Source organism: Amphibalanus amphitrite, unplaced genomic scaffold, assembly GCF_019059575.1.
Source record: "Amphibalanus amphitrite isolate SeventyFive unplaced genomic scaffold, NRLGWU_Aamphi_draft 000780F_arrow, whole genome shotgun sequence".
Taxonomy (NCBI): domain Eukaryota; kingdom Metazoa; phylum Arthropoda; class Thecostraca; order Balanomorpha; family Balanidae; genus Amphibalanus; species Amphibalanus amphitrite.
Genome location: NW_024882274.1, coordinates 79,813 through 107,473, shown reverse-complemented (window position 1 = coordinate 107,473; position 27,661 = coordinate 79,813). Strand labels below are relative to the sequence as shown.

The following is a 27,661-nucleotide window of genomic DNA, read 5'->3' as shown; positions in this document are numbered from 1 at the left end:
ACCTCCAGCATTGCAGTTACAAACGTGCTACATGCGAAGATACTGAAGCAATTGCACATGTAAGGTACCTTTAAAACCTTTTATCGACATACGCAACGAAGCATCTTGGCACGTACTTTTACCTATAGTCGCCTTCTTAATGATCTAGCCGTCAACTTACCAAAATACATATATCCAGCGGTCTATCTCAGCCATTTGGCGCATCACAGTCACGGTTTTTAAGCATGTTTTTTCATCTGCTCACAGTACATAATGCTCATGCTGGCGATTTCATATTCTTGGTACGCATTGGACTTTGACTTAAGGTGCTTCCAAATGCACACCTACCTACCTACTAACACACAAGTTGATAAACTTCTGTAGGTGCTTCTGTAGGAACCGTTTAATAAAGTGCACATCAAAAACACATTAATCCGAGTTTGTTTGTTTTGTTTGTTTTGTTGGGTTAGGCCCTTTCGGTCCAGTTAGACCATTGCAGAGCCGGGAGGATGATAGGAATTAGGGGAAGACATTGGTCTGGGCAGGCACCCTAGTGAGTCGCCGGGGCTGAGCCCGTCCAAGGACAGGCCACCCAGCCCCAAGGCACTCACTGCACCCGGCTACGGGGTGCGCTCCCTCAGGAGCAGCGGTGCCGCTCCAAGGGAGCAGCCCGCATGAGATAAAGTTGCCTGTCCAGCCCGGAGGGGGGTTGCGGCGTGGAGGAGAAGGATTTCAGTATCCTGAGGATAGAAGCACGGATAGGTGAAATTAATCCGAGTTGATGCCCCCACTTAGATACTCCTCCATTGCCCTCCCTAACGCACTAACATTCACCACCATACTATCTCCCTGCCACGACACAACACTGCCATCTGGTGTCGACACGGCACACTCGACTTTCCTCTTCCCCCGCAGTGGGGCGTCGCGATCGCTGAGTTCCTCCCTGCCCGACGACATGCCTCTAGGACTGTCCTGGAAGCGTATGATGTCCTGATTGGTGCAGACTATCCCTCCGCCTGACCGGCGCACTGTGGAACTCTCCACAGCTGATAAGGACCGAGATCGGGCCCGGATGGAGCCTTCTCCGCTGCTGCTGCCTCCTCCGGAGCTGTCATAGTCACCGACATAGGAGAGGTCACAGTGCCGGCTGCGCTGGAGGGCAACTCGCCGTGACTGAGAGCTGAGTATGGGGACCGGAGCCGAGTCTAGTTTTCGGAGCAGTTGTTTGACCCTCCCGCTGTTCTTGGCGGCAGTGGTGGGTGACTTGATGGTGCGTTGGTCTCCAGTTTTTCCACGGGAGTTTGGTGATCTTCGTCCGCCATCAACTTGATGACGAATGGGACTGGTTGAGCTTTCGTCAGAGTGGTCCCACGTGACGTCATCTGGGCTTGGTTTGACGTCATGTGGGGTTGTGCCGTAGCTAAGAGGTGCCGTGTTAGATGAGGATGTCCCGGGATGTGTCACGTTCTCACAGCTAACTCGACGTACTCTCACCTGACGACGATGTTCCATGACGTCACTAAATCGTCGACAGCGCCCGTTCGGTAGTTTCCTGCAGGCACCGCTAGGCGGCGTTACGATCGGCTGAACGATGGGTCGTGGAAGTTCAGGGGTAGAAGCGGGCGAAACTTCTAACGAAGGTGGCAACGAAGGGCAGCCATCAGCCCTGAATGTAACGCCTCGTTTTCGGACTCTGGGTGCCGTCGGAGGCGTTCTCGTCACTGATTGGTTGACACCGTCCGGGTCAAGGTCATTAGCGCGACTAGAGCGGGCGGAGCTGCTGCGGTGCGCCATTTTGAAATCAATTGCAGAACTGAATTTGTGCCAGAATGGGACGGACAGGAACGCGTTTGAGGAGCGAGGAGATGGGGCATCTCGCTGAATCCTATTTATGTCCATACTTGAAGACGAAGCTTTGATGTCGTGCTGTTGAACTTCATCATCATGCTTGAACACCGATTCGGGACAGCTAGTTTTGCGGTGTGGGTCCGTTTCTTCCCGCTGAAGCTGATTTGGGGTGACGCAGGAAGACCTCTTCTGGGGCTCTGGCGTCTTCGGAGCACCACAGAACTGAGCTAGAGTGTTTACCAGCGCTTCGCGCTTTTCGCCTTTGTTCATTGTGGTGTGTTCACTTCTGAACAGATTTCATTGACGAGGTGGACACCCATTCTCGAAATTCGTATATGCATGGACGGAAGTAAAGTCCGTGTTTACAGGGACGTCCACGTTTTTCGGTGTCACGCCGTTGCCGTTGAATTTTCGACGATGCCCTCTTGACATGACAACAAGCGAAGTTGCCCGCTTGTTACTAGCCCGATTCTGTGCCGAAATTGACGTGTTTAAGGGTAGAGAATTCGACCGACATACATGGACCAAAAAAAGATGTGATAAGGGTGTTTGCATGGACAGTGGGCGGAGCCTAATTTCTCTATGAGTTATTTTCATATATCCATGGACTTGTGGGCGGAGCTTAACACAGTCCATGTAAGCACGGTTTTATTCGCTTACTCGATTCGAAAGCATGAACCCGTTCTAGTATCACCTTTAATCGTGTTTTATCGCCATTAGATTGTATGTCATGCGCGTAATTTAACCCTCGCCAGACCTATTGTTTTTCTACATACCGTTGGTACGACCCCCTCACCTTTTCGGCCCTAATAAATAACCTGAACTCATGTGACCTTTAGGAAAAATCCGAGATGTACAAGTTGTGAGGCCTCTAGATGATATTAGCCATTAGGCACTGTAAGTTTCATCTCCCTTTGAAAGCTCCTCTGGCACTGAGAGCGTTGCGAAGCTGCGACATTTTAGGACAGTGCACATGCTCACTTTGTCGTAGGTCATTGACTTGACCTGACCTGAAAATGCGGATGATGTCACAAGATTCGGGTTGAATCAAATGTCAGGTATGCTAAGGTCCAGCTCTATCTCCAGCGTGTCCCGAGCTATCGCAAAAAAAAATATAAAAGGCGCGGCGCTCACCCCCCCCCCCCCCTACCATTCGGCCGGCGAGCGTTAGTTAAACCGCGCCTGACAGGGAGGAGGGCTATTTAGAGCCCCTCCCCCTCCCTACACACTATACACAAACATATAAACACTAAAATGTGTGTGCAAATTTTATATAAAAAATGTGTGGAGATCTGATGATTGTTCGGAATGATGAACTCAAGTGAAGCGTGAATTGTCGGCACCGATCACCCCGTCAAAGAGCAAGAAAGTAGCTGCTAAAGAGTTAAATGAGGTCATATCACATGGGCATGAATACACTTACTATCGACTGGTCGAATTATTGAAATGTATTGCTTAAGTCTCGCTCAGCTTCTAAATTCTGCAGAACAGAAAAGACTCGGTTGATTATTGTTGCGAGATACACAGATGAGTTTTGAAATAAGAAAAAAATGGAACGCTTCACACTATATATTATCAAATATCAGCCACGCAAGTCAGCATGAATGATCAAAGAATGATATTACCTGGCGAACTGAGGGCAAACAATTGCATAATTTTAAGCCAGCTGATAATTATTTTCTTCGCGGTGAAAGGTAATCCGCCTATGTGATTGCGTCATACCGCCGCTCGTCAGGTCCGCATGAACCGGGCCAGGTCATTCGTTCGCGCGCCACCAGCGCGAGCGGGCGGCGAATGCCGAGCGCATCAGTTTACATAACAACTTTGCACATGTTGAGGCGGAACAAGTAAATCCGCTGCCACAGACGAGGCATCTTTGTCACCACGCACCTTCATGAATGTAGACAATTAACATGAGTGTATGCCTAAACCTTGAACATGAATCTCGAGCCGCAGTCAACGGCCGCAGAGCGCATATTCTGGGCGGGCACGCACACGCGGCGGCTGCCGACTGTGCGCGCGCGTGGGGCGGTGGCACCAGTGGACGGGCGTCTAGCGTGCGCGTGGCGGCATCGGCACCGGTAGACGGCCGTCTTGGCGCGCGCGCGGCGGCGGCGGCGGCAGCGAGCGGCTGTCTTGGCACGCACTCGTCGGCCAGCTGGACGGAGTCAGAGCAGCCAGATTCACCAACCGGAACTGACGGTGTTCCGACGCAGCGTCTTCAGTACGGCCAGAGACAGACTCGTCCAGCGCCTCAGTCTCCTCCGTCTGGCATCACACAGGGGTGGGGCTGGGTTAATACAGGCTGACACGGGGAGTAGTTAGGTTTAATACCGATCTGGCAAGAGAGAGGGTACTGGGTCAAACACTGAGCTGACACAGGAGGAACGGCTGGGTCGAACACCGAGCTGACAAGGGGTGGGGGCTGGGTCAAATACCGACCTGACACGGGGAGGGGTCTGGGTAAGACATCAGGCTGACACAGAAGAGAGGTTAGATCGAACACCGAGCTGACACGTGGGAGTAGTTAGGTCTAATACCGACCTGACACGATGGAGGGGGCCGGGTCAAACACCGAACAAACACGGGGAGAGGGCTGGGCGAACACCGAGCTTTCAACGCATAGGCGGTTACTCGACAGGCCGAAAAGGGAATGTCAGAGAGTGAGTCACCACAGGAGCTAATGCAAAAGGTAGCTGATATTAGGAAAGATAATTACTGACGGCACGGACACGGAAAAAGTCCAAGCTAGTAGTACGAGACACTATAAAGTATCACAAATTACCAAGAACACGTCGCTGGCGGTTCATGGTACGGCACATAATTGCCGCACAACTGCTATACGAGGCTCGGGAGACCGATTCCCCGCTGACCCTGCAGATGCACTATCAGCCAAGCCAGTTCAACAGCCATATCAGAGCGACCATGACGTACATAGCTTCCATCGGTACTCCCCCCCCCCCCACCTAGTACCCACCTGTTCAGTATAATCAGCTGAGATGTGGATCAGCGGCCGCCCTGCCCGCAGGTGCGCATCTCTGGGGCCGCGGCCACCGTCAGCTGTTGTGTTGTCCCCAAAGCTGCCGCCGTAGCCAAAACAAGGCTCTTGTGGGCCTCGTAGCCGGCGACCAAGATCGCCACCATGTCGTCGCGTTCGACATCGTGGGCCGCGCCGACGATGTTTCCCCGCGCACGGAGCCGGAGGCCGTAAAAGCACGGACACTCCAGCAACACGTGCGCCTAATTGTCTGCTGCTTCGCCGCAGACCAGGCAGCGGCCTGTTGGACATTCGGTGTCACTGCTGACTGCACTGAGCGCACTCGGACGTTGGCCTTCTTTCAATCCGTTGGAGATGCTGCCCCGATCATCCCCAGTGGCCCGACCAGCGCTGATAAGTGTAACAGCCTTCTCCCTGGTAGCAGCTCGGACCGGGGCGGGGGCGCCGTGAGCTCCGCGCGCACACTGGAGCAGAAGCGGCCCGCCGGGACCCATATGTCCCAGTCGTCTCCATCTGGTGGCGGCTTGGACCGGGGCGGGGGCGCGGTGAGCTCCGCGCGCGCACTGGAGCAGAAGCGGCCCGCCGGAACCCGTATAACCCAATCGTCTCCATCTGGTAAGCGGAGCAGGGAGCCGCCGCCGCCAAACCATCCTCCGCCGGCCCGTCCGAACAGATCCAGACGGCCTCATCCGGCAGCTCCCGGATGCATTCCTCCGCGCAGCACGGCCACTACAGATGCTGCGAGGCTGGCCCGCGGGCCGACTGCCGTCTGGACGCGCGCGCGCAACGGCGGCGCCAGCGAGCTGCTGTGTAGGCACTCGCTCGTCGGCCAGCTGGACGGAGTCAGAGCAGCCAGATTCACCAACCGGAACTGACGGTGTTCCGACGCAGCGTCTTCAGCACGGCAAGAGACAGGCTCGTCCAGCGCCTCACTCTCCTCCGTCTGGCATCACACAGGGGTGGGGCTGGGTTAATACAGGCTGACACGGGGAGTAGTTAGGTTTAATACCGATCTCACAAGAGAGAGGGTACTGGGTCAAACACTGAGCTGACACAGGAGGAACGGCTGGGTAGAACACCGAGCTGACAAGGGGTAGGGGCTGGGTCAAATACCGACCTGACACGGGGATTGGACTGGATCAAATTTAAGACGTTTCTGTCACTGGCGGTGGACCTGCGCGTCGCCCTCCCCGTCGGCGCCCACCTTCGGGACCACGGCCGTAGCCAGCTCGGTCAGCTCCAGGTCACCCTTGACATTCTATAGCTTAATCTGAACACCAGAACACACAGGTCAGGTCAATTATCAGTATTTTGAGTAAATCAATAACATTTTACCAGTTTCCCACGCATTTACTTTGATGCACCGTAAGAAGCGGCGGTTGCTGTGCACTAACGTTTTCCCTGTAACTACCCCCCCCCCCCCCCACACACACAGGCCTGTACCTTCCTGCCGTCCTCTCTTCAGTTCTAATGTGCGGGTTCCCTCGTCCGTAGCAAGCCCCCCCCCCCCCAGACCCGACACACCTGTATCCGATGGGCGTCCGAGCGCGAGACTATTGGTGATGGCGATGGCGTCGCCTGCATGAGCGCGCGCGAACAGCTTTTCTCTGGAATCCCTTGTGCGCTGAAGGTTCATTTTTCTGGAGGTCGCATCCTGCAACGAGGAAAAAAATGTTAAAGAATAGCAAAATCCCAAGGGATGATGCATTACTTACCTATGTGGCGGGCATCACCATACAGTTATGAAAATGCCATCAACATTTAACTCTGTCAAAATGGAAATATGGCTTATGTGACCTGCATCACTATGTTGTCATGAAAATGCCATCAAAATTCAAACATGACCATTGACCTTGAGTCTGAGTAGGTATCTTTGTACCGGTCATGAGCTGAGTTTCTGCTTAGCCTGAATACTCTGAAACTGGGCTTCAGTCTCTTGGGCTCGGCCGGGCTCTTTGACAAAAGCTTATCACATGAGCAAGTCTCTGACTGAACCGGTCAGCGGTCTCTTCAACTCAATGTGCTATAAATTGAAAATTTTGATGGAAAACAACACGCAGTTCCATTGATATTTCACTTTTTTGGATCATTTACCTTTCTGTTCTCACAAACCGGAGCTGAGTTTTACATAGGCGTGGGGACAGGGAGAAAGGGGGCGACCGGAGGGCCATGCCCCCCACTTTCGGAGGTGGGGGGGGGGGGCAGCAATGTTAACTCCCCCCACTTTTTGATGAACTTTTGCGCCTGTATATACCACTCGGCACCCTGAACAGTGAACACCAAAACTTGACGATTCTTCAGGTTCGGCTTCCCTTCGAAATTCGATGAAGATTTCCTTTTGTATCTACAGCGTTAAAGTTAATGAGCGCAAATTTCCTTCACTCAATGTAGAAAACCATATCGGAAGCAACAAAAGAGAGGTCTGTTGGCAATATTTCGTTGAATACGAGGCGAGGCGTATGATAGCAGTGAAAGAAAAGATTAGACAACAGTGGCCAGAAGACCGAAAAAAAACATGCTTTGCTGCAAATAAAATAAAAATAAATCTGCTTTGCTGAGCCGAACGCATTGGAAATTGCAGATGCTTTCATCACACTGTCATCATCATGTCTCCATCAAAAGTTACTGTCAAAAACTTATGGTGAGCATTGGTAAGATTTCTGGTGACCTCTAGGCTCTACAGTCTACAGGCTTCTGCACACACTGCTAGGGGCCATGCTGGTCATTGAGGAGCCACGCTTGTCAGTGCCCTTACGCCGGTCTCTAAGAGCTCCAAGTGGTCGATCTCTGAGGATCCCACGCAGTCTTTGGAGGCTTCACGTCGGCCCCCTGGTTCTTAGGTCATTAAGGACTAAGCTGGTCCATTTCAAGCCTCAGCAGTCAGTATAGGTCTAAGAGCCTCAGGTCGCCCTAACGGAGCCAATATCGATCTCTTAGGGGCCTTTGCTGGTTGAGAGCTGATGCCCTAAGCTTTAAGAGGTCCCAACTCGAGTTATGACACCTGCTCTGGCCCCTGATGGCTCCATGTCGTCCTCAGAGGCCTCACTCCGACCTCTGAGGTCTCATGCTGGCCTTTGAAGGCCCCATACGAACAGATGAACCCATGCTGGCCTCAGGGCCCTACGAACGATGGCCTTAAGAGGCCTGTGCTGACCTCATGGAACCCAGGGAACATCTAGAAGCCTATGCCGGCCTTTGAAGGCCTCGTGCCGGCCTCTAAGGGTCTTCTCCGAGGGCCCAGTTCTGCATAAGCATAAGGGCTTAAAACGGCTGACGAGGTCCTCGAGATGGCCTCTGATGGTTTCTGAGGGCTTAGCCGTCGGAGGACCGAGGAGAGCAATTAGATGCATCGAGAGTATTCCGATAGGGTTTTGGTAGAAGGGATGCAACTACCTGACATAATGACATAAATGACCGTGAATTGATCGACCTAGCGGCTGCGGAGATCTCTAAAAATAAGCCTCCAGGCTCTAAACAAGCCTAAAAATACATCACTTGAGCGGATCAACATTGACACCCATGACTTTCCACGTGGCACGGCAAGGGCCGGGCCGGAAGTTGCGGGGTCACAAAAATAGGTGGAGCGGTGTGTTCGAGACTGGCGGGTGCCAGCGAGGGCCGGGCAGCGGAGCAGCACGTGCTCCAGGACATAAAACTCTTCTCGGCACACGGCGCAGAGCGCCGCGGGGCACCGCTTGTCCAGGCACTGTTGGCATGCCGCGGAGGGGAGACGGCCGATTTGGAGCGAGCGGCCCCAGTGGCCTGCCCTCATGTGGTGCACCGAAACGGCGTCCCCCCGGTCCTCTCAGAGGATAGGGACTGCTGCGTGCTCCCGAAGAGTGGCTTGAATAGTGACTCGGACCAGTTGCTGCACCATTGACGCGAGGCCTCCCGGCGTCCCAGAAGACCCTGCTAGGAGCCGCCATCTGGACCGAACTAGCGGCCCTGGCCGGTCCGTCCCGCCGGATCCACCTGCAGTGGGTGCCGTCCCATTGCGGCGTCGACGGTAACGAGCGCGCCGACCAAATCGCCAAGGAGGCGGCCGCGCTCCACCAGGCGGCGGTCCCGGTGGACGTCGCTACCGCCCACCGTGCGGCCGTCAGAATGGCCCGCGACCGCACCACCGCCGCCTGGCCGGAGGGCTGGTACCGGACCCTGATGGGGAGCCGGCTGCCGCTACCGGTCGCGACGGGGGACAGATCGTCGGCCGTCGACGTCCACCAACTTCGCGCGGGCCAGTGGTCGGGCTCCCGCCAATACCTCCACCGGATTGGACGGAACTCTTCCGAAGATTGCCGCCAGTGCCCTGACACCGACTGTGCGGCGGGCCGGTGCACCGTGTGCCGGGAGGAGGCCGACACGCCCCGGCACCTCTTCTTCCGGTGCCCGGCCCTCATGGGCTGGCGTCTCCGGAGGTACGGGACGATTTTCCCGAGCCCGGAAGACGTCCGCGACGACGGAGAGGTGGCGGCCCTAGCGGCCGCCGTGAGGGACCTCCAGAGCCGCACGGCTACACCGCGGTAACGCGGCTGGAGGGAACAACAACAACAAAAACAAGGCCGCACAATGAACCGCCCGGGTAGCGAGCGGGCGTCCGAGGGCGGGGCGACCGCTTGTTTCGCCACGTCGTCCGTGCTCTCATTCCCCTCGATACTGCAGTGGGCAGGAGCCTGGAACCCACTGCAGGATTACTTCACGACGCTCGGCCATGCTTAACAAGGTCTTCCATGCCTATCTCCGCGCCGAGGGTGGAGGCCTCACCCGGGCGGAAGCTCCTCCCCTGAATAGACTCAGGGCGGCTCGCAAGTCGAAGCACAGGACGACCGAGGTGGGGGACGTCTCATCCCAAACCCTCTCCAGAGCCGCCCGCAGGTGAATCTGTTGCTAGACTGACAAGCGTGGCGAAAAATTCGGTGACCGCCATTCGCCGAAAAAATCTGCGGCCGCCCTGCGCCGAATTAAGCGGCCGCCATGCGCTGAATTCGGCGCATACGAAGTTACGCCGGAGCTGAAATTTTCGGCGCAATCCCCGCCACCACGCCGGACATATTCAGCATCACGCGTATTTTTTTCCAGTCTGACAACAGGAACGGAAAAATTATCGTCATTTGATGTTTTAACTGGATGAATTGCTTTGAAATGTCCAAGGAAGTGGCCCTTGAAAGCCGCTCTTCTGTAAAACTAACTGGCGCAGTTTCGAAGCTACTACTTGACAGTTGCCACAGCCAAGTTGATTTCAATTTTCAAACTCAAGGACGACTTTACAAATCCCAAATTTCATTCCACAGGTTCCACTTCATTTTAATTTTCAAATTTGCAGAATTTTAGCTCAAATTAGGTAGGTTGATGTGGTAGGTATAGATTGATATTTGTGGTTCTCATTGCAATGTCAACCTGCAGATTTTACAGCATTAAATGTTTCTGCTTTTTATGACACAGATGCTGGGTGAAGATGAGTAAATTCACAAAAGAGAGGAAACACTTTGACCAGAGCATTGCCATGGACATTCACCTAAGTTACAAGCTTGCATTTCATACAAGGCTATTGTGCCTTTTCAGTAACAGCAGCAGGTCAGCAAACTCATCCACCAACTGTGCCCCTGCAACTGGGGGAAGCAGGGAAATGAAGTGTGACTAATGGTTGGTGACAAAGCCTATCTATTCATCTGAGTCTGTCTCAGCTGAGTCTATATGGGTGGAAGCACTAATAGTTATGCAATGTCTGTTATTGTTATGAGGTAAAACAGTAGCTGCAAAGTTGGATTATATACATAATACATACCTATGAGGCAGAATAAAAGAAATCTGCCAAGTTAAATGCAAATAATTTTATAAAAAGGTAAATATCATCAACCATGGTGATCAACCATGTCTCTGAATATAGAAAATTGACAGATGTCAAAGCAAGGTTGTCAAACAGCACAGCTGCCACATACCAAAACTACTCTATTAATTCAGATTTAAAAATGGATACATCCTGCAGCCATAAATGATCACATTGATACATGCTTATGCAATCTCCAAATTAACATTTCCATACAATGTCCAGCAAAAATCCGCAGCATAGGTACCTATCAAAATTAGGTGCCGGGGACCCCAAAAGCCTTAAAACTATCAATCGACACCACAGGCAGAATTTGAGGATTTTATAATTTATAAAACAATGTATGATTTTTCCCCTTTATCATAAAGACCACAGGCCAGCCAATGACCATGTGCAACAACGCAATTGGACAGTGATAAAACTTAACTCTATATGCCTCTGGAAAAAATCACATTTTCATTGCTCTAATCTACTCTGGATATTACCTTTAAAAAAATGAGCCAAGATGGTCTAGAACCCTACCAACCAGGACTTCGGAAATGGCATTCGGAATTATGTCTAGTGTACCTACTACACATGGCTACAGTTTATTATTTCTTGACAATAAAATGGCTAATAACATTTTCTTTTGTAATCAGATAGATCAGCACCACTGATAGGTAGGCAATATAACATCTATATATAAAAGTAAAGGAACACTCAGTAGCTGGCAACGCTGCAGACCTGTGCCGTCTGCAGTGTTAAACTTTGTGACTCTGCGTTAGAGGTTGGTAAATTGATTGATTTTCCCCAAATATTCCAAACTGACTTTGGAGCATAAGCAAGATAATGCTGTTCTTGCAACAAAACTAGATTTCAAGGATTCATAACTGTGACTGTGACTGTCTTGAGCAGGCTTAGCTCAACAGCCCCTATTTCAATTTGTGTACAAATATAGAACAGCATGTCAATATATTGACTGTGGTAGTCTATTTATTATAGGGAAAAGGTCATCTCATTCAAGCACAGGAAAATCAAGCTTGACAAACATGACATGCCTAAATCTAATGCTGTGGCCATGCTCTTGGGCTTAGAAAAGTGGGGCAACAATACAAAATACAAAAATACATAGTAGTATGCCATACAGCCGAATGCTTACCTTTCTCTTTCCACCCATCGTTATCCACAGTCGCCTAGAGCACAATCCAAACGCCAACCAAACGCGACACGACTCTTCCAACACAGAAAAACGCACATGGAAATTGCCGCGAGAACTTTCTCGGCGCCGCCGATGTTGCTTACCAACGGCTTCAAGCCTTGCAACAGCTGACGATTAGTGAGAACTGACTTCTTTTCATGGACGACCAATCAGAACCGGTCTTACAAAAATGCCAACCAATCAAAATGTCGCTCTAAAAGGGCGATGCTATCGCCACGTGGTGGTGAAAAAACACACTAATCTAGGATAGCATTTTACGTAGGAGTATTCCCAAGGACGAACGGGCGCGTCCATGCATTTCGGATGATTGGTATATCGCTTCATCGTCCATGATAATGCCCGAAACTGCTATTAGGAATTCATGGACAACGAGACGTCCATGCAATCCCAGCCGTCCACGTTAATACCCCAAAAACCGCAAATTGTCCATGGGCTTACAACATTTCAAGCACTTGCAGATATAAACGTAAATCATTGAGTTTTTATGCACAAACAGCACGGTACAATGGAAAGGGTCAATTACTTATCATAAATGCCCTTTACATTCAAAGTTTTGCCACGTTTCCGTGTTTCTGGACGTTTCACGGTTGTAAATTTTCCTTGCCGTGAAAAAGTTCAGTTCAGTCTTCAGCAATGGTGCCCGTTTCTCCTGAAGCGAAGCCACCTGCAACAAAGAAACACAAAATAAACGTTTAGTGCTATGGTGGCGCGAATCATTTCGAGTAGGTAGTCGTATGTGTCCCCAGTGCCCACCTACAACATATAAGCAGATTGCTTTTGCCCATACTTTTGGCCGTCTGAGAATAAAAAAGGACGATAAAAAATCGCCTTTGGCCATCTTCTGGTAATAGAAAGGACTGACCTCTTATCATTACGACTCCTTCCCGAGAAGGCTCAAGAAATGTTAACTCACATTGCAAGCAATCACGTGCCTCAGCTCACTTCATGTAGTCAGATGCCTATCTAATAAACCGTCACGTCAGGGGTATGAGCAATAAAGCAGCAATACGCCGTCTCCCGGGAGCACTAAGGGGCCACGCAGAATTTCATTAACTTGGGCCGTATATTGGTAAGATATTACACAGCGGAGTAAATGTCGTTCAAGAAATGGTGTTCGTAGCGGTATGGCACGGTAAATATGGCATACATATGACGGAATAATTTGCTGCCGATGAGAACTACTAACTTGAAACTGAAATATTGTGTACTCTTTATTCACACACCTGCAATAAGAAAACTGGGATGAACTCTAGACAGCGATTATCGGTGATACAATTCATCCCATAAATGCGCATGTTTTTAGGCATACACTCATTTCTCGAAGACAGTCGAACTAAGGTGTACCTGTACGTAATCGTTAATATATTGACTGTTTCTCGTCTCAGACAAAGCTGCTTATCGTAAAAAGCTGGAAGTCCTGCTTGAGCGCTGCTTATCTCAGTGTTCCGTAAGTTATATTGTCTGACTGCTCGGCTGTGAATGGTCGAATGTTCTAAAGAAGCAAAATAATTTGCCAGGTTAGGTATCACTTATGTCCCATTTCAAAAGGTCGCCTTTGACACCAACCAGTTTTAATTTTTAATGCTGCCAAGACCACTGCCACCAAGCTCAATAGGACACGATTTGTAAAAAGTTGATCGTAAATGTCAAAACCAGTCAATGAAAAATCATTAATTTGACGATGCGCCTGCTGTATCGATAGCTGCACACATCAAACCCGGATATATGACTAGCAACAGGATGTTTGTCCCGTTGAGAAAAGTCGATCCTATTGCAGACATCTTCAATTTATCTGCGAAGTGCATTCATAACTGTCCTGACATACTAACCCCATAAATATTAACTATTCAATGCTCATTAGGGGGAACATGTCCGTTAGTTTAACATGTGTAGTATTCGACGGTATTTCCTCTGCGTTGCCTTTTTCGGAAAAGGTAAAAGGTCTTTTTTAGGAGTCTTTCAGAAGAAAACTAAGAGACCTAGGAAAATACGCCACTCTGAACCTATTTTTAGGACCGCACTTCTATCACTATATAGACGCAACCCATGACCGACTGCGCAGTAGCAATGGAGCGCACAATGTCCTGTTCCCGGCTCTGTAAAAAGACATCAATATGATACGGACGCCCAGATAGTGCCGCGCCGTGACCCGCGTGTAATGAGGGTTATCGGAGCAAGTCGGAGTCACGTCAAAAACATTGACCACCGTTCCCGGACTCCGATAATGGGATGCAATATTTGTGTCTACATTTATAACTCCCAGAAGGCACCCTCCTGTGCTTTGAGGCAGAGAGAGCGTCGCGAGCAATTTCTAGAGACGGACTTACTTGCGCGTGGGTGATGCGAATATGTCTCACGCACGATGCGAACGCTCTTTGAAGTTGTTCACTCGTCCATTGAATCATTTCCTGATTATTAGAGTCTTCAGTGTGCGGCGTTCTTTCAAGCAGTCAGCGTGATAGGTGAACGACAGAGAAACAGTAATGACTTCCTGAAGGTGAAGCGTGTGGGTAGAATGGTTGTTAGTTATTTGGAAACTAGTAAATCATGCGATTTACCTATTGAGTACTCGCGCACTTGCTTATGATGATTTATGCGTGAATCTTATCGGCAGACTAGGTTGGTACTTGGTAGGTAGATAACAGGTACGGAAAAGGCTCACTTATGAATTGATATTTCTGCTTTCCGTCAATTCGTCCAGATTCGGATGGTCTGGCTAAAGAAAGTTAGGTAGGTACTAACACGGTTTCCAAAACCTGCACATTGCCTCGAGTTTCCGAAGACCCCTTAGATGGATGGTTAAAAAAAAAACGAAACCCTAAACTTTCCGTCATTACCATACGGTGACCAGTAATGAGCAAAATATGAGACTCTCCTTGCTCCTGCGAGAACCCAACAGGTGGTTGCTTAGCAACGACTGCTTTATTTTACGCAGGGATCAATTAGGTCAGCGGCTATCGGAAGCTCGTTAGCACGTGAGATCGTGCTAACCAGTGTTTTGACGCACAGAAGGGGTTAGCCTCTGCTTGACGCTAATGGTACTCGTGTTGGGGGGGGGGGGGGGGGTGAGTCAGGGGGAGTCCGGGGCTGCCGCGAGCTAACAATAGTAGGGATTAGTCTCGCACGAGCACAAGCCCAGGCTTAGGTGACGCATGCGAATAGCATTTACCTAGTGTTTGGTCTTCGTCGCATATAAAGTGCACTACCGTCGCTCGTCGCACCCCGATGACGCAGTTCACAGCGTGATGAGATAAAATAGGATTACGTCGCTTTCCCAAGCATCATTGAAACTTAAATGCATCTGTAAACGGTATTCAACAGAAAATAACTATCATCCGGTGCGTATTTGGGAGATGAGGCGTGGATAACTGCCCCGTGCGGCTACGGTCATAAACTATGCATCTTTGAGGCCGCATCGCGGAAGTCTTTGATGAAATACCTTATCAGTCATTAAATCTAAGGTTAAAGGGGTCTACGATTTGTGAGCCAGATAGTAGACATGCATCTTCATGGTGCGTCGCTGCTTCACTAAAAACGTTCACAATCGCATATGATGATGGTCACTCGAGAAGAAGCGGTCAGGCGCAAGTAGCTCACGGGAGTTAATGGCGTTAAATGTATAGTAAATTAGCACAGTTATTAGCTATGCCTGCTTATTCGTAAATGCTTCAGGATGTACCAAGATCCCTACGGTTGCACTTCTTCGTGCGTATCTTCCCATGATATGGAACGTATCTCATATAATACAGCATGTTGTACTTCTCAATAAAATAAAGGATAGGACACCGGTCATGATCCAGCGTTATCCATAGCTGCGATATCTAATAAATGGCCTCAGGAATTGGTTAGCGGGCAATAGCGCCTAGCGGGCAATTTCCCCGACATAACGACCTCAGGGTAAATGCTGATGAAACGTGTTATTGTCCTCGGCTACCCTTTGGGAAATAACAAAGTATTCCCCCTGGGGAAATACTGGTGCCACATAAGACGTCATTTTCCTGCTGTTTGATAGATACTCCCCATCCCATAGCTGCATTTGCAAGCATTCCTCAAGCCTCACGGTCCCCGACTTAGAGAACACTTTTATGGATCGCCCTTTAGGGAACACGGTGGCAAACATAAAGGCATTCTTGTGCCTGAGCGCATTAGGTAATAGGTACTATTTTATATCACCTTTTAACGGTCAAATATCTTTCAAGAAACCTCAATTGCCTAGAGAGTGACCAAAATCACCAAAAAACACGAACATACATTGACAACAGAAACACATTAGACAACGAGCACACATTACCTATACTGGTAGCCACTAGCCAATATAATACCTGAATGCGCAGGCTCCTGGCTGGTGTGTCGTTCTCCACTGAGCCCTCCAAGCCCACCCGTTGGACGCGTTGGTCTCCTCTCGTCTCCGGCGTGTGTCGAATAAGACGTCGGTGCCGATGTTAGATACATCGTCGGTGGTGACGTTGGAGGCATCGTCGGTGCCGATGACGTCAGTGAGATGGTAAGATGCCGACGATAGAGATAGAGGTCCGTAGGGGAGGGGGTAGAGGGGTACGGAGAGAGGAAGATAGAGGGACAGTAGGGAGAGGGGGCGAAAGGAAGAGAAAATGCAGGGAGGGGCTAGGGAGTGAGGGAGGGAAAAGTTTCAGGGAGAGAGAGAGAGAGAGAGAGAGAGAGAGAGAGAGAGAGAGAGAGAGAGAGAGAGAGAGGAGAACGGAAGGAGAGAGGAGGGAGAGCTGATACGCGCTCAGTCACGGCATGTCTACTACATGTTATCATTAGACATGAGGCAGAGCATAGAAACAAGCACCGGACATCAAAAATGCTGTCCGGTGCCCGTTATGGGGTCCTTTGCCCCCGGCTGGATACATTAGTGCCTTTGTTTTGCAGGTATGTGAACACCAAACCAATGAATGTGCTTACCCGAGTAGGTTTAGTCGTGTTACACGGCGGCAATGTCAACTACTGCGCCCGTGGAGCATAGGCGGCGGAACGGGGAGGGCACCGGGGCACCGCGCCCCCCTTTGATTTTGGCATTTTAACATTAGCCCTATGGGCGTTGCATGGAAAGAATGGGACCAAAAGTCGGCAGTGCCCCCCCCCCCTTAATTGAAGGTGTTCCGCCGCTACTGCCGTGGAGTCTGGAGATGTTTTTCATAGCCATCGATTGCATCAGCTTCGTCTCACATCCATTAGTGATTGTCAGACTCATGATGCCCAGATGGTGACTACCTATATATGTGACTCGGTGGGTAGGTGATAGATATTAACCAATTAAAAAGAAGCTCAGACACACGGTACGTTGAAAAAGCTGACAATATACAACCGGAAATGATATAGCAGAAGCACAACAGAACCTTTTCCTCGCTAGTCCCTTGTATCGAAGTTGCGGCATCCACTACATTAAAATTTGTTTGAACACATTTGTCCCTTCTCCCGTGGTGACACACAGACATACAACTCATGAACCTGTGTGACTTCCTCCATAGATCAGCCGGTTTCTGCGCTACCCATCACAGCAGAAAGATTAGCGTTGGGACGGCAGCGATGGAGACGGGACGACACTAATGTATGTGTAAGGGACCCGCCTATTAGAAGAAGAAAGCCCTCGTGGGCCGTGACGGGTACCGAGTAAAAGACGTGTGATTTGAGCCGAGTCAAAGAGCTAACCTTGATTTGTGTACACGCTGGCGAGGAATGATCGAGAAGGTCGGCGTTTTTGGCGTTCCCCGTGGCGTTGCTGAGGATATTGGGTTTTGTTGTGTGGCCGGCCGGAGATCGTGTGAATACGACGGAAAATACCAAGATAACGAGTGTTTTTATTTACACGTCGCTACGGAAGAGTAAGCGAGCTCTTACATCAGCGGTGGGATACTGATACGACGCCCTGAAGGACTGAAAATCGGGTGATGTCCCTGAATGGCGGCGAAAGCGGCGCAACGCTATCAGAGAAAATCAAGATGGAACCGGGAGCTAGTGGGAATGCGGAATGGAGGCCACCGGTGTTCTGCAAGAATACCGAGGACATTCAGAGATATTTTCGTATATTCAAACGAGTGGCAAGGGCTAACGGCTGGTCTGAGGCCAGACAGCTGTCGGTCTTACCGGCGCTGTTCACGGGGGAGGCAGAATGGGTGGCAGAGGAACTGGAGTCTGCGGCACCTACCTCCGTCGAACAGGCCGAGCAGCTGGCTGTGAGGCTGCTGTGCCCTAAAGAAAAGCGAAAGGTGAGGTTGCATCAGTTTTATGAAGCCAGGCTGAGTGAGAAGGATGAACCTCGTGAGTTTGTTCAACGGCTTCGTGAGTCGCTGAAGGCAGGGATGCCAGACCTGAATCAAGAAGGTCAGGAAGAGCTGTTGATGGAACACTTACCTCGAGTGGTACCGTCAAGGTGGCAGCTAAAATTGTTGGATTGTGATGCAAGCGATGTGGAAGGGTTGGTCAGGCGGCTGGAACGCATGAAGACTGTGGAGCAGTTGCATCATGATATGACGAAGAAGCATGATGATGCCAGCCAGGTGAGGCTGGTACAGAGGACAAAGCGCTGCTTCAACTGTGGCCGCCAGGGCCACCTCCGAGCTCAGTGTTTCCGGGGACCCAGGGTTCCCAGTGCACCAGCTCCTCCAGCAGCGACGTCTGCAGGTCCTGGTGCCACTGCACCGGCTTCTGCACCGCAGACCAGGATGACTGGAACCGGTGATCGCCAGCCAGCTGTTGGTGGTCTTCGCTGCTTCACCTGTGGAGGGGTAGGCCACTTCCAAAGGGAGTGCCCCAGTCGCAGAGAGGTAAGGAAGCTGAGCACCAACAGGGAGTCTGAGGTTAAAGTCAGAGTCACGATTGGAGGAATGTCCAGTGTGGGTGTTCTGGATACGGGTAGCGCTGTGAGTCTTCTGAGTGAAGAAGAGGTTCAGGAGCTAGGCCTTGACATGCACCAAAAGGATGATATCCAGTGTGTTGCTGCCAATGGGAATACTGTACAAGTATGTGGTCTGGTGGATGCCCCGATTGTTGTTGGGAAAGCTAGTGTCGAGCACACGTTTCATGTTGCTAGGAACCTGGCTGACCCGTTGCTTCTGGGCATGGACATACTGAGGAAGCTGGACATTGTGATTCACTGTGGGTCTGGAGAACTAAGTGTGGATGGAGAGAGACTGGACTTGTGTCGTCCTGAGGATGTCATCACCAGGCACCAGTTGTCCTGCCCACCACTGTCTGAAAGCTTTTTCAGCATTCGGAGGGTAGCAATGGCTGAGCCCCAGCTGTTCGAACCTGTCCCACTGAATGACCTTGAGATAGCTTCATCACTGTTCCTGCCCTGTCAAGGTGTGCCAGTGCGCTTGGTGAACCGGACAGATGAAGAGATTCTCATTCCGGCAGGGACTGTACTCGGACACAGAGAAGAGCTGAAGACAGCAGAGCTGGTGATGCCCGAAGTTGCAGGAAATCAAGCTGCTGAGTCTGTCCAGGAGCCCAGGTCGTCTGAGCAAGAGACGCTCCAAGCTCGCAGAGGCCAGCTGGAATCTGGGAGTTCAGCTGGTGTTCCAAGTGTCACCCTGGAAGAAGAAGTTAGCAGCGCAGCGGGTACCTATCGGTTGCCAGAGGTCGGGCATGTGCCGGAGCCCTACCAGTCGCAGCTCCAGCAGATGCTAGTGGAGTACAGGGATGTTTTCTCACAGTCGAATGAAGACATCGGACGGTACGTCGGTGACAAGGTCATGAGCATTGACACGGGAGATGCGAAGCCCATCTGTCAGCGTGCGTATCGCACTCCGTTCCATGTGCGAGACAAGATGAAGGACAAGTTGGAAAGAATGCTACAGCAGGGTGTGGTCGTGGAGTCCCATTCGCCTTGGGCGAGCCCCGTCGTGCTCGTAAAGAAGAAAAATGGAGACCTGCGCTTCTGCTGTGATTTTCGGGCGGTGAACACGGTGGTAAAGCATGATGCGTACCCTTTACCCCGTATTGAAGATCTCTTGGAAGCCACTTCTGGGTCCAGGTACTTCTCCATTCTGGACCAGACCTCTGCGTACTGGGCGATCCCACTGGACCAGAGCTCCCAAGAGAAGACAGCATTCATCACAGAGTATGGCCTGTACCAATGGACGAGACAACCATTCGGTCTTAAAACCAGTCCTGCCTCCTTTCAGAGAATCATGGAGGATGTGTTGGGTGAGCAGCTGCAGAAGCAAGCAGTTGTTTACCTGGATGATGTGATTCTGTTCACTGATGACCTGACCAGTCATCTGAAGTACCTGAAGGAGACACTGGACAAGTACCGAAGCCACGGGCTGAAGTTGAATCCCCAAAAGTGCCTGATCGCAAAGACTGAGGTCGACTTCTTGGGACATCGTGTGAGCTGTGAGGGAATCCGACCATCCGCTGCCAAGCTGGAAGCACTCGAAGGCTGGCCCACTCCGAGGACCAGTAAGGAGTTGCGAACGTTTCTGGGCTTCGCTGGCTACTATCATCGCTTTGTTCCAGGGTTCTCTCAGAAGGCAGCACCTCTCACTGACCTTTTGCAGAAGGACAAGGACTTCAACTGGAGTGAGGAGTGCGACAGGAACTTCAAGCAGCTGAAGGAGGATCTGCAGTCGTACCCGGTGCTCCAGTGTCCTCGGATTGAAGAGGAGTTCACACTCACGACTGATGCTAGCCTGACCGGCTGGGGAGCTGAGTTACGCCAACCTGCGGGAGTGATAGCATTTGCTTCAGGCAAATGGAACTCAGCCGAGTCAAACCGAAGTGTCACGGAAAGGGAGTTAACTGCAGTAGTGAAGGCCGTCACGAAGTTCAGACATTACCTACTGGGAAAGCACTTCACTCTGAGAACGGATCACGAGGCAATCAAATACCTTCAGCGCTCGAGAGTACCGTCGGGACGGCTGTTTCGCTGGCTGGAACTTCTCCAGGACTACGACTTCGCCGTGGAACATGTTCCAGGACGAGTGATTCCACACGTCGACGCGCTCTCGCGGCGTCCGTCCGAAGGAGCTCCGACCGAGCGACCGGCTCCGACCGAGCGACCGGCTTCACAACTACGACCAACGGCCCCTGAGTTCAAGCCGAAGAGTCAACAAGAACGAGAAGAGAAAGAAATCGAGGGAAAACGAACGGAGGAACCTGCTGGTGCTCAAGCAAGCCGAGCTGTGATCAGAGAGACCAGGATCCTGGATGATGAAGAACTCTCTCTAGCTGAGGAAGTTGAAAGAGATCCAGTGCTGAGTCTGCTGAAAAGTGCATTGCAAGGCAAGGCAATCGATCCGGAGGCGCTGACTTCCGACCAGCGAAAGGAACTGGAGTTCTATCAGAGAATGGATGGCCTCATGCTGAAGCAGGGAGTGATCTGGCGGAAGACATCGGAGTCTATGGATCCACAGATGTTGGTGCCTGAGAAGTTGCGCGCCAGGGTTTTGTACTTAGCCCACGACACGCCTTTGGCAGCACACGGAGGTGTCAAGAGAACATTGGGAAGAGTGAGCAAACGCCACTACTGGTATCGTATCAGGCAAGACGTCCACGACAAAGTACAGGCATGTCCTTCCTGTCTGGCGGTGAAGGCGAAGACATGCAAGACCAAAGATGGACGAGGGACGGTGCCCGTGGTGGGAGAACCTCTGACGCAGTGGGCAGCTGATATCCTCGAACTACCAGCAACGAACGAAGGCTACAAGTATGTGCTGGTCGTTACGGATTATTTTTCCAAATGGGCGGAAACGTTTGCATTGAAAAACCAGACAGCAGAAGCGGTAGCGGAATGCCTTCTCCGAGTGATCTGCCGTTTCGGTGTGATGAGCTCCATACTGACTGATCAAGGTCGCAACTTTGAGAGCAGCCTGGTCAGCGCGCTGTGTAAGCTACTCGGAGTACGCAAGCTGAGGACCTCGATCTACCACCCTGCTTGCAACGGACAAGTAGAGAGATTCAACCGTTCTCTGGTGGAGAGTCTGAGACATTTCTGCCAAGCGAATGGCTCGGACTGGGTTCGATGGCTACCGTTGGTTACTTTCGCGTACAACTCGGGTGTCCATGCTGTGACTGGATTGTCTCCATGGGAACTGGTGTTCGGCAGGGAGGCTCGGACACCGGTTTGTGTCGAATTCGAGGAAGAAGTCAAGAGCCTGTCACATCGGGAGCACCTGAGTCGACTGAAAGAGAGGCTGAAACAACTCCGAGAAGGGACGCTGCTGAAGATCGAGGAGGACCGATCGAAGAGAACCGAGACGAGTGAGATGAATTTCCAAGTGGGAGACCAGGTCTACTGCAGGAATTTCACGGCGGCTAAGGGCAAGAAAGGGAAGTTGCAACCGCGGTTTGAAGGACCGTATCGGGTGGTCGATGCGAGACCCCCAGACTACCTCATTCGGAAGGGGAGACGAAGGCGTTTGGTTCACGGCTGTCACTTGAAGCCAGTGAGAGGGCGCTTCGCTTCTCTGGCGTTCGACTCTGGCATGGCTGGAGAAAACAGCCCTGCGGAGGCAGCATTCACGGGAGAAGCGCTGTCGCTCTGTTCAGAGGACGAGTCAGAGGAGGTGCTACAGACTGGACGGGAGTCTGCAGCTGCCGTTGGGAGAACGCCTACAGACAGGGACGCCACATGTGGTACCGGTACGTTCGGGTACTCGAGCCGGGGGACGGAACACGGTAGCAGACCACGGTGTGCGGTGGAGGACCGCCACCAGGTACCAGGTTCCGGGCGCCAGGCGGCGGAGGACCGCCGACGGAATGCTGATCCAGTGGATATCGGACGTCAGTCGGCGGCGGAGGGCCGTCGGCAGGACCCCAGCACGGACGAGCCTGAGGCTGCAGCGACTCAGAGCCGGGGACAAGAGGGCGCTGCTGTTCCTGAAAGTGCAGTGACGGAGGGCCGTGGACAAGAGGGCGCTGCTGTTCCTGAAAGCGCAGCGACGGAGGACCGTTTACGGGAGGAAGCTGGTGTGCCAGAGAGCGTGGCGGAGGAGGACCGCCGGCAGGACTCGAGCACGGACGATCCTGAGAGTGCTGTGGTGGATGGCCGTGAGCAGGAGGACGGTTCTGCTCGTGAAAGTCGAGGGACGACGGAGACCGGGCTGCGGGACGCAGCCGGTGCTCATGCTGACCCAGAGGCGTACGGGTATACGCGTCGTGGTCGTCCGTTACGACTGCCCGCTAGATATCGCGAGTAGTGCGGCAGTGCTAGAGCCCTAGTGAAGTGCAAGTCGTTGTGCTGAAAACCGATTTAATGTTTGAGTCTGTGAAGTTTATCGTTTTCAGTTCATTTGGTATTGCGATTCGGGGAGTTCGAGTCGGCATAGTGTGTTTGTGCGCGTACTTTGAAGCTGCTGCTGTGAAGGGTTTGGTCTGTGTTTGAGCCGTGCATAGTGTATGTAGCGTGATGACTGATGTTATCAGGTCCTTGAGACAGGGGGAGTGTAAGGGACCCGCCTATTAGAAGAAGAAAGCGCTCGTGGGCCGTGACGGGTACCGAGTAAAAGACGTGTGATTTGAGCCGAGTCAAAGAGCTAACCTTGATTTGTGTACACGCTGGCGAGGAATGATCGAGAAGGTCGGCGTTTTTGGCGTTCCCCGTGGCGTTGCTGAGGATATTGGGTTTTGTTGTGTGGCCGGCCGGAGATCGTGTGAATACGACGGAAAATACCAAGATAACGAGTGTTTTTATTTACACGTCGCTACGGAAGAGTAAGCGAGCTCTTACATATGGCTTATAAGTTCCACGAATAGAGAATGAACGTCGGTAATGTAGGAATGGAAAATAATGTCTATATCAGGATCCGGTATAGTGGCGGGTGATGCGTTAGTGAAGCCAGCGTCGCTGTCATGGGAGCGACTTGTATTCCCTTCCCAGTCGCAAGCCATGGGAGCTTGTCTCAGAGAGGCAGAGAGCTGATATGGAGTCTTGTTTGTGCCAGGCTTCGGTTCGACAAACATGAGGTATGACAAACCGACGTCCCAGCTCAGGGATGACGTTGGACCCCAGGACATACTGCCCCGAGATTGCTTATACTGTCAGACACTGCGAAGGCGACGCGGGCCTCTGCAAAAAAGGCGAAGGAAATAGAAATGTAAAAATCTGGTTTCAATGAGGCATAATCTTAAACCGTAGACGTTTATCAGAGCAGAAAAGACCAACTATGTCAGCAAAGACACCATAGAACACATTGCATGTGTATTTCCAAAAAATGTACATCCGTATGTCAGCAAAGCGATGGTTAATGAGGCATTAGCACACAAATTTATCTCATTCCTCGTTTAAATAAAACCATTCAGAACATCGAGATAGTATTATCACGGCTACAAAACAACAACTAGCACGGGAAGTAGCTAAAGTCTACACCACAACAGAAGCGATCAACATTTCGCGTGTGCTATGATGTCGTCGTATAACAATCCATTCCCGTTGTCTCTACTATCTATGATGCAACAGCGAAGAAGGGACGAAGCAATTCCCTTCCATTTCTAGCATATTTGGTCAGCTCAAAGATCGCTACGATTCTTCGCAAGCGGGCTAGAAAGGTGTCCTTACTATTTATACATTGCGACAGAGGCCACTCAGATACTTTTTATCAATTATCTTTAATACAATTGCTGGCTGAAGAAAGGACACTATAACAACAATCCAGTACAATTTTAGTGGTAACGAATCCTATCTGGTACTTGCAAGATGTCGGTTAATCTCATATTGGCTATGATATCATTTTTACACGTGCTCTAAAGAATATACCACAACACTGATCAGCCCCATAACAGAAAACAGAGCGACTGAATTACTGGAGGGAACACAAAAACAACACTCAGCACAAGCCAGGATATCTGTTACAGAAAAGAGGTCGTCCTCTTAAAACAAACTATATTACTAAACGAAAATATATCGGTCGAGAAAGTTCATTCTTCTCGATCGAGAAGCTCGTTCTATAACGAATTTTTGCAACATTCTCTGTTGCAGCGAAAAATCGTGAAACATCCATAATGACAATACTTTAAATGATGTATCAAAACGGACTGAGAAACACAGAGCATGCTGCATAAAACCTTTTGTTTGTGCAAAGCTTCCGATTTTTCTCTAGAGAATCGTTCTCTAGATAAAAATACTGACGCTGGTCTCAGAAAATTATCATACTATTTATTTAGGATTTTAGAAAATAAGACATAGCGAAGCAATAAACGATAATAGGGCCTGTACAAAGGGCTTCGTCCTCTCTCGTTCGTTCTTTTACCGACTCGTTGGACCCTTTCAACATCTCATTTTGAACCAGCTTCCAATCTGAGAAGCTAGCAACGACAATCGTGAAAAAACCCTCAGATTAAAAGCAAAACTTCGCTGGAAAGCTAACCATCGTTTTCGCCGTTCGCAGAGCACATAAGGATGCTTTCAGTTTCGAATAAAATAGTCTTACGATAAACTCTCAGTTCATGAGCTCAGACACCAAGCCTCATCCTCCATCGCAGCTCTCAACTCCGAAAACCGTCGCGTTCTGCGCCATATTCGGTGTCACGTCAACAAAAAGATGAAATTATTAACTTAAACAAGGCTATCACAGTCTTCTTATCGTCCCAGCGACGAGACTTCGCCAATAAATACGCGGTTTTCGTAAGGCAGTGCCCCGCTGCCGTCATTAATTTGTCCTATGATGACGTCATAGCGGCACAACCAGCCGCCATGATGACGTCAGTGGTATAGAGCGACAGCTGCGCCCTCTATAAGTACCACTCCACGGGCTAGCTCATTGAACCCTCCGCCTCGCGGTTTGAATGTAAAATCCAGCGCTGGGCACCCCCAAATAAAAACGTTCGTCACTGCTGGTCAATGAAGTCAAAATCTCTTCCATAGAAACCGTCCCATAGAGTTACCATGGGAGCATCCTTCACCGCCAACCCACCTCCCTCGCGTTCATCACTCTCTTCAACAACCCCGCATCAACCACCATCCGTCTCTCAGACCTTTTCCTTCAGCTTCCTCTTCTTGACCTGCTGCAGCGCGGGTCTTCCTCGCTCCAGACATGTGCGACGGGCCAGCTTTCCCTGTTTCTTCTTCAGGAGTCTCCCGGCGGCGGGCGGCAGGGCCGGGCCCGGCTCGGGGGATCCGTGACCCTCTGAGACGGCGCGCCGCGGTCCGTCCGGGAGCTCCTGATCGGCGGTGAGGGAGCAGAGCGTCCCCCCTGAGACGGATACAGAGCAGGCGCCCGGTGAGCGCGGCTTGGACTTGACGCGAGGCTTCCGCACCTGCCGGAGAGAAAAGACAATGAAGCGGTGAGGAGTTAGACCTGAGTTACAGCGGCTAAGTGAACACTGCCTGAGCATCATTGACTGTAGCTGCTGAAACCGTTCATATAATACCAGACCACTGGACAATGGGCACCTAACTAAATCGGGAGGGGGGGGGGGAGGACGGACAGCAATCAAATCTCCCAGCAATGCCACTGGGTGTCACCCACAGCGGCTACCAAATGAATCATTGTATCTGGTATCATGTGGGTACTATTGGTCTCAAGATAAGGGTCCAGGCGGCCTGTAGGTTTGATGCGGTGAATACCCTCACCCTCGCCACAGCTGGAGTGGGGGTAGGGGATGGGTTGCGTTCGGCCCGAGTCTGACAGCGGGGTCGCTCGCCGCAGTGTGGTGTCCAGCGGTGCAGTCGGAATCAGGCGGCATTATGCCGGCGGCGGTAACCGGTCGAAGGGCCTGGCTCAGTCGCGTCTCGAGACGATTTACCGAGCAGGCTGTCAGCGATAGATGGGAGGGGTGTGGTCAGGGCGCTGTTGGATCACCAAATCAGCATGCTGTCAGTGTGCTGGCGTTTCTCATCTTCTCATTGGTCATTGATGAACCACACGTGGTGTGTGCGATTGACCAATGAGAGACTAAGAGACGCCTGTAACTGGCTTCCATGTATTGGAAAACCGACAGCAAGCGGAAAAAACGACAGTGCATGGGGCGCACTAGCTTTAAAGCTCACTCCGCAAAAGCATAACTTTCCATGGTTGAGGTTGACGGGTGTTACCCAGGGTATATTGAGAGGGTGTTACCTACCCCAGACTTCTTGCGATTGCTCTCAACAAGGCAATCATAGAAAGCTGAAAATAGCACACCTGACTTGATTCAAGCCGATTCTCTGGTGACACCAACGACCAATTACATTTTCAATTCTCGTCGAGTCACTGACCTTTGACGTCATAAAAGAATTCACTCGGTCCTAAAATATTGCGGCTTGGCAACTCCGTCATTGCTAGGTCAACTTTTGCAGATAAATAAAATTCACAGGACTTCATATTCTTCCGAGACCTTGCAACTTTTCTGTTTCGTAATTTTCTATAAAGTTCACGTAAATCTAGGTCAATGACGTGACCTCACCATCGTAATTCAACAAGGGGACATATTAAAATTTATTTTGATGACAAAAAATGATTTAAGACTATCGTTTGCACATGGAGTCGTGCTCGTATCGCTTCACTCCGTGCAAGATATATGCTCAACTTTTGCGTTTTGAACCATGTGCAACGTCATAAACGACACTATATTAGATATTGGAGCTTTTTATCATTAACTACCGTTCCAACTGAAATACAGGGTGATTAACCGAAGGTTTGTTGTCAATAGTTAAAACACTATTCTTTAGAATTGTGTTTTTCTATTGAAAAACAACTCTGAGTTCCCTGACAATTAGGCAAATATATATATTAAACCGCGAGTAGGTAGAACAAATTTTTTAAACGTCGAGCCGTTAGGAGAGACGTTCAAAAGATTTTTTCCCACCTACGAGCGGTTTAAAAATTTTATCCCGTACCGCCGATATCTTTCGGGTGCTTAATGGTAAGGA

At 50.7% G+C, this 27,661-nt stretch overlaps 1 protein-coding gene and 1 long non-coding RNA gene across 2 annotated transcripts in view; both read right to left on the bottom strand.

The window, feature by feature from the left end:
- Positions 1-3,380: 3,380 nt before the first annotated feature.
- LOC122366045 lies at positions 3,381-12,093 on the bottom strand. The gene is made up of 4 exons (XR_006253825.1): positions 11,788-12,093; positions 6,350-6,479; positions 4,805-5,768; positions 3,381-4,095 (listed from the first exon to the last, which is right to left on the bottom strand). It is a non-coding gene; the product is annotated as an uncharacterized LOC122366045 (long non-coding RNA).
- Positions 12,094-25,055: 12,962 nt separating this feature from the next.
- The window catches only part of LOC122366044 (cytosolic carboxypeptidase-like protein 5), a 34,426-nt gene continuing 31,820 nt past the window's right edge, over positions 25,056-27,661 (bottom strand). Inside the window, exon 17 of the mRNA XM_043337802.1 lies at positions 25,056-26,067. Within this exon, the coding sequence (XP_043193737.1) occupies positions 25,780-26,067 (288 nt within the window). The 3' untranslated portion in view covers positions 25,056-25,779. The remainder of the gene's footprint in view (positions 26,068-27,661) is intronic.